General features: G+C 39.9%; 1 protein-coding gene across 1 annotated transcript in view; it reads left to right on the top strand.

Annotated features, from left to right (window-relative positions):
• The window catches only part of LOC140243502 (uncharacterized), a 154,484-nt gene extending 142,994 nt beyond the window's left edge, over positions 1 to 11,490 (top strand). Inside the window, exons 43-52 of the mRNA XM_072323172.1 lie at positions 510 to 719; positions 1,820 to 1,987; positions 3,227 to 3,390; positions 3,787 to 3,913; positions 4,511 to 4,693; positions 5,295 to 5,504; positions 6,371 to 6,612; positions 7,077 to 7,421; positions 8,167 to 8,354; positions 11,046 to 11,490. Of these exons, the coding sequence (XP_072179273.1) occupies positions 510 to 719; positions 1,820 to 1,987; positions 3,227 to 3,390; positions 3,787 to 3,913; positions 4,511 to 4,693; positions 5,295 to 5,504; positions 6,371 to 6,612; positions 7,077 to 7,421; positions 8,167 to 8,354; positions 11,046 to 11,089 (1,881 nt within the window). The 3' untranslated portion in view covers positions 11,090 to 11,490. The remainder of the gene's footprint in view (positions 1 to 509; positions 720 to 1,819; positions 1,988 to 3,226; positions 3,391 to 3,786; positions 3,914 to 4,510; positions 4,694 to 5,294; positions 5,505 to 6,370; positions 6,613 to 7,076; positions 7,422 to 8,166; positions 8,355 to 11,045) is intronic.
• The last annotated feature ends 639 nt before the right edge of the window (positions 11,491 to 12,129 follow it).

Here is a 12,129-nt window from a genome sequence, read left to right as displayed (position 1 = left end):
TCAATTTCTTATTTATTTTATTGTTTTATGAATTTCTTATGTATTTCTTTGTTTTTTCGACCTTTTGTTTTTGTTGTTTTTTTAACAAAATTTGTGGCAGACACTTTTTTGAGCATAATACTCCTAAAACAAATTGATTTTAGCCATTGAGATTAAAAATAAGCATATTTATATGAACCATGTGAAAAAACTCAATTTGCATTGACTTTGTACACAAAATCACATTTTTGAGCCATTTTCGGCCTTACATGCATGTACAAAAAATTATGTAACTTCAGAACCGTACCCCCGGGCGTCACAAATTTGGTGTCAAAATGTGCAGGAAACTCGAAAGAAAAAAGTCATAGAGCATCGCGGCGAGAGCATTGCGTGTTGCAGAGTAATCGCGCGAAATGTCGAGGGGGGGCCTTTTAGGCCCCCCCCCCCAGTCTTTTTAGGGTTAAAAGAGGAAGTTTAGGAAGGAGACACATACATGTATCATTTCAGTTTCATTATTTTTGTCTGCACAGTCCCAGTGCAGAGATCTCAGCAACAAGCTGGCCGCGGAACAGGAGGCAGCGTCCAAGGCCCAGGCCGAGTGCGATCAGCTCCGGGCATCCCTGACCAGCCAGAAGGAGCGAGAGCTGGACGAGGAGGCTCGCAGGGAGACAGAGAAAGAGGCGGAGAGGCAGCGGGCCAAGGAGTGGCAGAAGGAGAAGGAGAATGAGAAGCAGAGACAGGTATGAGGCTTGTGGGTCTAATCCAGTCTAATCCAGTCAAATCTAGTCTAATCCAATATCCTATCCCACAATATCCTATCCTACAATATCCTATTCTATCCAATCCATTCCAATCCGATCTCTCCAAATCCAAATCCAAGTACGAGGCATGTGGTTCTAATCCAGGCTAATACATTATCCTGTCCTATCCTATCCAATTCAATTATGTTCAATTAATTCAATACCATTCAATCCCAGACCAGTCCAAGCCAAATCCAATTCATTCCATTCCAATGCCCTCCATTCCAATGCCCAGTCCAATCCAATCCAATCCAATCCAATCCAATCCAATCCAATCCAGTCCATTCCGATTCCTAATCGATTCCAATCCATTCCAGTCCATTCTAGTCCAATCCAATCTAACCCAAGCCAATCCCACAATCCAATCCGATTCATTTTCAATCCCGTCCATTCCATTTCAGTTTAATCCAAGCTACTATCCAATCCATCTCTATTCCCCATGGCCATCAAGTTCATTTTGGTCATGCATATTATGCAGCAAGAAAGAAGTTGCCTTTTTTGTTGATGGTACAGCTTTTTATCGTACAAGGGAGATTATTGATCACAGCACAGAGGTGCCATCAAGACGGAAATACAATTCCTCACTCAACAAAGACTTCATGGTTTAAAGGCATGTGCTCTCTCCTTCCATTTAAATGGTAACTAACATTAAAGTTATTTAGATAGAGATAAGACACTTGTTGTTTTTTGATACTTCTTACCATGGCCATTTAAAAGGTGTAAAGTGTAAAATTTTTCAAATTCATGAAATTCTTCCGTCGAGATGTTTTCATTGCAACTGATTGACAAATTGTCCTACATCGACGTAAACATATTTACGTCGATGTAGGGCAATTTGTCAGTCAGTTGCAGTGTAAAATTTACCATCGTTAGTGACAGCACAAATTTTTTGCAGAGATGTGACAAATAGCCTAGTTATTGGAGAAGTCCTTCTGTGCTTCTGTCCATGAAAGTAGCATTATTACGTAGTGTAACCTGCATTGTGAAATGTCATGCACATTCAAAGAGTAATGCGCCTTTGCTCTCTCGCGTCCCATCAGCGAGACCGCACGCTGGAACGCCAGCTGGACAGACAGAAGATGGACGCCCTGGAGGACGAGCTGACCGAGAGTCAGCGGACGGTCAAGCAGCTGAGGAGAGAAAACGCCAGACTGAAGGATTCTCAACAGACGACGACCGAAACTCACATTCACAGATCAGTGGAGGTGGTGAGTGCAGAGTGTTTAGCTCTCTCTCTCACATCTTTTTTCTTACTCTCTCTTGTAAATTCAGTCATTGTCTTTGGCTGCAGTGCTGGTGATATTAAAAGTAATGATAATTTGCATTAACCCTAACTTACCTGGGGGGGTCCATAATGCCCCCCCTCGACACTTCGCGCGACATCTCCGCAACGCGAGAACGCATCCACATGGCGATTCATGACAATTTACCGTGAAGCCTTGCGCAACTTTTAAGACCAAATTTGCGACGTCCGGGTACGCGGTTTCGAAGTTATGCAACATTATGTAAGTGCATGTCAGACTGAAAATTGCTCAAAAACGTGATTTTGTGTACAAAACCAATGCAAATCAGGTTTCTATCAGAAATTCGTAATTGTATCAATATTTTTACTTTTAGTGATTAAAAACAATTAATTTTATGTTTCTTATGATTGAAATAGTGTTGCCAATGACTCCCAATGAAAAAACAATAAAAAACAAAAAGTAAAAAATAAAGAAATACATAAGAAATTATAAAAACAATAAAATACATAAGAAATTAAAATTGATACCTATTTTTTTTTTAACCTAAATTAAATCAGATATCACCAAAGAGTCCTCAAGCAAATAATTTTGAAGTTTGGGGGCTTTATTTAATGATTTCCAGCCAAATTCTAATTTTATGCATAAATTAACATAATTAATTCATATAAAATGAAATAAAGCGATTTATTGAAATTTAACAAGACAGCCCTACAGATTGCGTCATGAGTGACGTGTGTGCCAATTTTTGTAATGAACGCGCGAATCGCGGCTGAGATCATAAGGGGGGGCCAACATGTATATCACATATCTTGTATATGTATATAAACAGGATCTGGAACAAATTTTTTTCTCTGATGGCCTGTTTGGACAACTACATGTAAACTCTCTGAATTTGAATTTATGGTGGCCTGAAAAATGAACGTAGTTGCCCGAAATTACAGGAAGTGTAAAATTTCATTTTGATTTTTTTTATTCGGGCCACCAAAAGAAAAGCTTATTGGAAATCTGGTGGCCTGATGTCAATTTTTAGTGACCAAAAAAAAAAGAAGAAGAAAAGATTGAAATCATTTATTGTGAAGTGTTAGAGACACTGTCCACGGAGCAAATAGTACAGGAATGATTTTTCTGTCAATGTGTTCTGTTGAAGTTCCTTTATAACATGGTAAATCATATTGAAATCTCTTTTGAATCCTTTGTGTGCAGGAATCGAGCAGTGAATCGAAGGGATCGTACAGGAGAAGAGAGGGCACCCCAACGAACTCGGAGCGGGCGAGTCTGGACCTTTACAAGGGCCAACTGGAGTCTGTGAGACAAAGACTACAGCTCATGGCGGTCAAACAGCAGGAGGAACTGGCCAGGGTTGAGAGGTGGGTTTGGATATTTTGTGGTCTTCTGTTAGATTCAAAAAGTTTACGTCTGACTCTCTGATTCATTGGTTAAAAATTACTTAACCTTCAAATTTTAAAGATGATGTATTCGCAGGACAAGTTTTCCATGTATTTCTTGTCTTTCCCTTCTTGAAAGGAACATTCTTGAAAAATTATATTTTTTGTGAGATAAATTTTTCACCAGTATGTTTTCAGAATGATAACCAGTGTTGGTGAAAAGGACTTGATTTTAATTTGTCTTCCCATAAGATGTACTTCTAATCATGTTACAGGATATCACCTCTTTCCCAGGCATTACCCAGTGGGAATGCCTGGCAAATTATGGAATGAGCATGTTTTCATCGTATAGTCTTGCGTATTCATCCTCATTTCCAGGGCCACAGTTGGAGTGGACAGCATTCCGCTGACCACGGTACAAGACCTGCGATCAGCCGAGGGCGGTCTTACAGAGTTGATTACAGAATTGAAACAAATTCATGCTGCATTAACTCTCTTGTCAGAGGTAAACATTTGCTATGTACAATTGTAAACTTGTTTAAAAAACTGCATGTATGTAGGACTTCTCATATCATCCATTTATCAGTTGTTGCAGTTATTTGTGTATTTTTTTCTTTTTTTACATATGGATCTGATTTTGCATAAGCATTCTAATGAAGTGGGAAGCATTTCAAGTCAGCCACTGTTCATTGACAGGGATTCAGTTTTTACAGTGTTCTGTCTCAAGTGAAGGCCACAGAGATGGTGCTCGAGACAGAATACCGATGGTGCTCAATGAATGTGAGCTCTGAACGGCAGGGTTTTCAGTCTAGAGGTTTCTGCACCCGTCCATCTATTTGAAGTTGTTAAAAACAATTGCAAAAGTATTTTTTAGACTGTGTGCATTTCTTTGGGAAATAAACCCGTCATTTCTTAACATGCTGGTGATTCAGTTGTTGGCAGAAAGGGGGAGAATTGGTTGTCATACATTTCATGAAATTTCTCGAGTTTTCTGCATAGGAAATGATTTATGTTATGAACTAACTACAAGTATCAAGTTTTGTGAGCTTTAGAATGCAATGGCCTGAATTCATCATCCTATTTTTTCATCGATTCCATTCAGTCACAACCACCGCTGGTCACACTGACAGCATCTCGCATCAACGAGAAGCTCCTGCAGCAGAACGCTGAGATGAGCCTGTACGTATCGCAGCTGAGCTCGGAGAAGTCAGAGCTCAGGGGGGCGCTGTCCAGGCTGGAGGAAGAAATCTGGCAATACAGGCAGCGGGAAGTTCAACGACATCAGGTTGGTTGCTTCCGCAGAACCACAAAACTTGCAAAATGTACATATAGTGCCGTTAGGTTTCGTTGAAATAACCCTTGATACATTGTTTACCCAATGACTTTTCAGTGAGTGTTAATGTGCAAATATTGATGTATGAGATTTACAAGTGTACTTGGAGACTTAAAAAAAAAAGAAAAAAAGACAGTCTACAAAATTTGACTCCAGTGAAAGATTTCTGAGCAAGCAACCAAGACAAACTGGGATCCTGCAGGATCACCTTGAAGAATCAGAAAAGTAGCTGTAGCTGTATCACCTTCACCAGCATGTCTGGTTTCACTCAAATTTTGTGAGCATCTAGTTTGTTTATTTCTTTCAGTGATTTATTTTTAATCAAAAGTTATAACACTGAAAGTTGAAAATCGGGTTGCTTTTTTGGGAGAAGAAAAGATGCAAATATTTCCTGAAATCGAAGAAAAGTTGAATCTTTTTTGAATTTGATGGAAGAAGGTAAATTTTGGTTTGAAAAGTGGAAAGCTGAATTTCCGGTGTATTTTATATAATTCTCATCTACCTATGTCTTTTCTCCCGCCACCCATTCATCCATCCCTCCATCCATCCCCAGTCACCACGGACCATCCCAGGTGACCAGGACACCGAGGCTGCCCTGGGCCGGGAGAGGGCCGCCTGGGCCCAGGAGCGGCTGGCCACCCAGAACTCCCTGCTGGAGGCGGAGCGTCAGATCGCCCAGCTCAAGCTGGACCTGGAGCGGGGCGCTGTCCGCAGGGAGACCACGGTCAACGGCGAGACGATAGAGCAGCAGCAGCAGCAGAAGGTCAGTGGTGTTGATTTTGAATTTTGAAGAGATTTCAGACACACAGCAGGGCTGCACACTTACCCATTATTTTCTACTGGTCCAACCTGTCTGTCGGACCATTGGGTACCCAATTTTTCCATTTTTTAGTGGTCCATTCCTGAAAAAAGTTACTGGTCCAACAAAGATTTTAACTGGTCTGGAGTGTTGGACCAGTGTCGGTGTGCAGCATTGCTTACAGTACTTGTTTGTAATCACGTTTCTGAAGCTGTTTGTAAACATGTTGAGCTTCACAGAGTGTCTAGCCTGTGAAGCAAGTCTCGTCGGCAACTGCCAACTGCAGGCAGTTCTTCTATACCACAGCTGTGTCACAAGCTCTGTGGCCAGTTGATGAATTACTGTACAAATGCTGTTAGTTTGCATACAGAAGTTTTCACAAATGAGGAGGTCACAGACATTTTCGGGAGATGTCGTTTTCGCGATTTGGCACAGAGGCTATGATGAGTGCACTTAATGCCTGTACCTTTGCAATATTTTTGTGTGTGTTGTTAAATTCGCGGCCTAGCAGTGATTCGCAGCCTAGCAGTGATTCGCAAAATTCGTGAAAATAAAACTCTTGTAAAAAAAAACCCAGCTTTTTCAGTTATCAGTGCTTGATATGCCAACATGCAAGAGGACACTTATTTGTATGCATGAAGAGGTCAAACTGTTGGACAGCACACTTGCATCCAGAATTGAGAAAATCATCATTTCTGAAGTACCTCCTGATCATGTTTGACCAAACACAATTTCAGAAACGGGAGCCAAATCTGAATGATTGTTTTTGATGCATCCTTATGCACAAACACTCTCTTCAAGTGCTTGGATTATTTGTGCTATCTTCTTAGATTCAACGGCTCTACGGCAAGTACCTGAGGGCCGAGAGCTTCCGCAAGGCGCTGGTCTACCAGAAGAAGTACCTGCTGCTCCTCCTTGGTGGCTTCCAGGACTGTGAGCAGGCCACCCTGTCCCTCATCGCCAAGATGGGTGCCTACCCCTCCCCAGAGGACCTTAGGGACCACCCGTCCCGCCACAACAAGGCCTTCACCAGATTCAGGAGTGCTGCCAGGGTTGTCGTGGCGATATCAAGGTGAGGATAGGATGGCATAGACAGATGAATTGATGATGATGATGATGATGACGATGATAATTTTGCAATAATGATAAGTTTCTAAAGTGCTTGAAAAGGTGTTTGCATAGATGCTGACACAAACCAATAAGTTAGAAGAATTGCATGATTTATATAAAAGGACATATGAAATAAAGATATGGAAAGTTATGGACAACACATATAGAAACATAGACAGAAATTGATACATTGTAGCATAGGTACATAGATATCTTAGAGAGAGAGAGACTGCGAAAAGGAGAGATTAAGAGTTGTTTTTCATCTCTTTCAAAATCCATAAGTATGGTTATATCTTTACGATATCACAACAAAGCTGATATAAAAAGGGCAGGTGGGTTTTGAGTGATGGTTAAATATTACGTGATTGTGTAAGAGAAGGGGTCTGCAGATATTGCTACTACTGTGTGTTTTCCTTGTCATTGTAGATTAAAGTTTCTTGTGAAGAAGTGGAGAAGAGCGACCAAGGCTGGATCGAGGGAAATCATTGGTAGCGCTGGATCCTCCCAAGGCCACTCGCAGCCCCACCCGAACCCCAGCCTGTCGCCGAATCCATCCCCAACCACGTATTCTGCAGGGGCATCACCGGGATCAGCGGGGAGGCCCTCCCCCACAGCCCTCCCCCATCGCTACACCTCCCCTCTACGTGCCACGCCCAGGGCGGGGGATTCCCCGCCAGTGAGAGACCGGCTGGCGTATGGGATGATGAACGGCATGGTCACTGGCAGTGCAGCTGGTAGCCGTGGAACTGGCAGGTCTCCAGTATCACACAGGTAAATAGCCAACCTTCTATTGTACAGTGTACACTGTATATCCCGCTTTTCTTTTACTCTTTATGTGCCATGGTGGAAATTTCCTGTGTGCCAAATTATTCTGAGACACCAACGTAGTCATGCTTTGAGAAAACATTCTGTTCTAGAACATGTCTGAATATGGGATGATATAATTAGCTTTTGGTTTGTTTTGTTTTATTTTGTGATGGAATTATATGTTATTGTAAGTACAAGCTGTAGGCATTTATAGAGACCAACTTAGACAAACAAATATATTGCATAGAGAGTTTGTCATGAGTGCATGTGTAGAATTTTAGTTATGTAAACTGTCAAAATGTCACTTGCTAAGCAAATTTCACTGTTTAGTGGTCAGCTAGACACATTTCAGTCAGTCAAAAATATATTTCTACATGGGACTTTGATATAACGAACTGCTTGGGAATACTAAAATTTCCTCATTATATGAAGTATCCTGTTATATCAGGGATAATGGTGCTACTATGAATGCTATTCATCGTTGTCATCATCAACATGAAGACAAAAGAATATGAAAGTAATGAGACCTGCAAAATTGCCTTGTTATACTTATAGTAGCGGAACTCATTATAATAAAGTTTTATAATACATGCGTATTAAACACACTTTCAAGTTGTACCAGTGAAGAAACAGAGGCTTGTGAAATTGTTCATGGAGAATATATTGCTGCTCAACTTTTATGTTTTTCTTCATCCCACCTCCCCTTCAGACACGGTGCCTCACCCTTCCCAGATGCCATGTCAGGCAGCGCACGACGAGACGTTTACGGAGACAGACTGGGCGCCAGCGCATCCGTGGATGCGGCTCTCAACGAATCGGACGGGTCGTACTACATCAGGAAGATAGAATCGCTCCAGGAGAGATTAGGAGCGATGGCTGGACGGAAAGCAACCCTAGGTAAAGATGAGAGAGAGAGAGAGAGAGAGAGAGAGATGATAGGGTAGAGAGAGAGATAAATAGGTAAGGAGAGATACTGTAAAAGTGGATATTTTCGCTTGGGTAATTTTTTACGCTTGACAGTGTAAGATGACTTTCGCATATTTGAAATTCTGCAGAATCAAGACATTCATTTGTGAAACGTGACGTGCAAAAATATTTGTGTTTTTAAAATTTTGGTACTGGTTTTTAGTCGGGCAAAATGCCTGACAATTTCACACTGCGAACATTTCCACTTTTACAGTAGGTGGAGATACAGATAGAGATTGAGAGATAGGTAGATATAAGGAGAGAGAGAGAGAGAGATTTATTGATGGAAAGGTAGATGGGTTTGAGGAGAGATATATGTGGAGACAGATAGACTTTAGGGACAGAGATAAATAAATACTAGCTGGATACTAGTATGTAGAGAGATGAATAGGTGTGGCTTTTGTGATAGTCATAATTATGAAGGTAGAGGGGAAAAAGAAAAAGTGGGTGTGATTTAGCAGCAAACCTAGGCTCGTTCAAGGACAACTCCACCTCCATGAACTGCATGTGGATTGAGTGAATGCAGCAATATTAGTAGAACACATCAGTGAAAATTTTCGGAAAATCGGACAATCCGTCCAGTAGTTATGAATTTTTAAAGTATCTGTGCAGTCACTGCTGGATTAGAAGACTACGAGACATTGTATGATGTCACATGCGTAGAATTTCACAAAATATAACTTTTGAAAAAAGTGCACATTTCCTTGACTTGTCACTGACAGATGTTAAGGGTAATATTATTCCCCCTGCCTTCTGAAAGAGGCAAGTCAAGCGTTCTTTTATTATGCAAGTTGAATTTTCTTCATATTTTCTTTATATCGTTGTATGCATGTGACATCACAGGCTGTTGTAGTCTTCTCATCCAGCAGTGACTGAGCAGAAACTTCAAAATTCATAACTTTTGAATGGATTGCCCGATTTTCCTCAAACTCTCACTCACGTGTTCTGATAATATTGCTGCATTCACTCAATCCACATGTACATTAAAGTTAACTTGTCCTTTAAGGATGGCGTGGGGCAATGGGTGGTAGAGCAGAAACTTCTCTGTAAAGTGATGTTGAGGGAAAGAATACAGGTATTTACATTGTAGATGCATGGTTAGATAGATGGTTAGCCAGATAGAAAGATAGAAACAGTGTAGGGAGATGAGTAGGTACTGTAGGTACACTAAATGGATGATTATTCATAGCTAGATAGATAGATAGGAATATAGATAGGTAAATGGATATGCAGATGAAGTGGTACAGATTATATAAAGTGAAAGAAAATAGATATGTAGAGTATTGTATGTGTGGTTTATGAGTTGACAGTTCATGTCAAAAAGAGTTATATTCTGTTTTATGTCTCTACAATATTATGCAGGTTAGGGCTACTGCAGTGAAAGAGAGGAGATTGTTATGTATTTTGTACCCGAAAATGTTCAGAGTAAATCAAAGCAGCTCATTTCACTTATCATTCTACATACCCTATAATAACACTGGGAGCAGTGATTTAAAAAATGCTCGAGTTATCAAATTTAATGCATGTATGTGAAGGTTACTTGTATCACAAAATATCCTACCGTATAAAAATCTTGCAATAAAGCCTAAGATATCACTATTTTTCTCAATAAACCATAACTGTAGATGGTTTATTCTAGAAAGAATTTTATTATAACTGTGCACATTTTGTATATTTAACAATACTTAACATTGATTATACTGATTAGCATTTTTAAATGGGTTGTTTCTGTCCCTAACAGTAACTCACATTACAGAACTATTTTGAAGCACTAAAGCTGGATTTTTGTTCCATGTGCAATTGGTAAATTATGCCTTTAAGGGATACTTCAGCATCAGAATTATTCCAATGAATGCATGGTATATGCTACAGGTATGTGTATGCATACACTGTATATACATGGTTTATATGTGACCGTGCACCTCAAAACGAACATAAAGTCGCACACACTGATTTTGCGTGAGGACTGAAAATAAGTGAAATGGGTCAACCTAGCCGAACTTGACTTTTTCATATTTTCTGAAAGAGCGGGTCTTCTTTTACATTATGCTAAAATTTTGTATCATAAAACGGGCAGGAAAGTGTGTTTTTTTAGCAGTTTATCTCGAACATTTTTGCAAGAATAGTGTGATTAGGTGTGTCTTTAGAATCCCTTTTTCATTTCTGAAAAACCTTGTCCACACTCTTCACTTTCAACTCTAATAACTTTTGAAAGGATAGTGCTACTGCTTTGAAAGTTGGTATTAATTATGGACAGAATGTGTTAATGAGGCATGCTTAATTTCAGCTTAATCTGATAATCCCTTCATTGTTGTTACTCTGGTGGTTTACTTCCTGTTTTTTGTCCCATTCATCGCACAGCCAGCACGGTTTGGTAAAGATTAAGCGCTTGAATAGACACTGTACTTCAGAGCCTCTTTTATCAGTTCACGCTTTTCCTGAGTTTGTGCCTTCTTTCCAATATTTAGATAGGTTAGGAGAGTCTATTTGATTTGAGTTATACATCATTTTAAAGCTTAAAGTCTGCTCTTTCAGAATATGGTCTTAACTAAAAATTCATGTCTGGCGACTTTTTGTTTGTTTTGAGGTGCACTGTATTATATATTTTCTGTGTCTATTCAGGTCATGACCAGGGATCTTCAAGACTCGGCTATTCCAATAGATAGTACAACGCAGACACCGGAGGACCAGGCCAAAATTTCCCCAACTCTTCACACTACGCATAGAAGTCTGTTCTTTGTGCTGAAATGGATTCTGCTTTGTATGTGTCAAGTTCTCCGTCGTGGCACTTGGGTATCTGTCACGAGGAGAGCTATAGAGGGCGCTTCTCTACCAGCTTTCAACATCTTGACATGTTATTTATTTCAACCTGGTTTTTAAGCCTTCCCTCGAAGCAAATCACGAATAAACATTGTGATTTGCTGAAATGGTTTGTGTTTTGCACATGTGTGCAGTCTGAGATGCAAGCTGGTCTAGTTATTCCACCCTGCATAGTTGTTTAAGAGGTATTCTGGCCAAGAGTTTATGGTCAGGATGTTAAATATTGCTATGATATTGATCCCATTTTATAAACTTTTATAAACTCTTGCTCCTAAGGCTCTTGAATGGAGACTAGCCTTTATGTAATTCGCTCAACCATTTGAGTTTTCCAGATAGTACAGCATTAGATTTAAGTGCAAGATATTAAACTAATCTGATTAGACCTGTTGATTTCAAGGTCCATGGAAAACTTTTAACATATGATTCATAGCCTTGATATTTACATCTGATTATTTCTATCATTTTATCCAAGGGCATATTGAAATACCTGAAACAAGGATACAAAAAGAGGATCTCAAAGTTTTCTAGTATGTGTCATAGCTGAAGCAAGTGTCTTCAGACATAATTTCACATCATAAGTTCATTCTGCATTGTGAAAGTGTCTCCTATGGTACATTCAAAGCAACCCAGAACATCATAACATGTTTTGTTACAGTGTATAAAGATGCACTGTGGTTTGTGGTGCTCAAAGTGCATGCATTACATGCTTCCTTCGGCATAAATGAGACGTGCTGTGTTTGGTTTTGAGGGTATCTGCCATGGACTACTCTCTTATAATGAAATCTCATATTTGTAGCAACGCTCTCCGTCGGTCTTGCCACAATATATTTCATTCAGTCATCATATGATGTATTTATGATTTTTAAGCTTTCGAAGCTGTGTGTGT

The sequence above is a fragment of the Diadema setosum genome, chromosome 20 (genome assembly GCF_964275005.1).
Source record: "Diadema setosum chromosome 20, eeDiaSeto1, whole genome shotgun sequence".
Lineage (NCBI taxonomy): Eukaryota > Metazoa > Echinodermata > Echinoidea > Diadematoida > Diadematidae > Diadema > Diadema setosum.
Note: the sequence above shows the minus strand (reverse complement) of the source record. Positions and strands in the feature narration are given on the sequence as shown.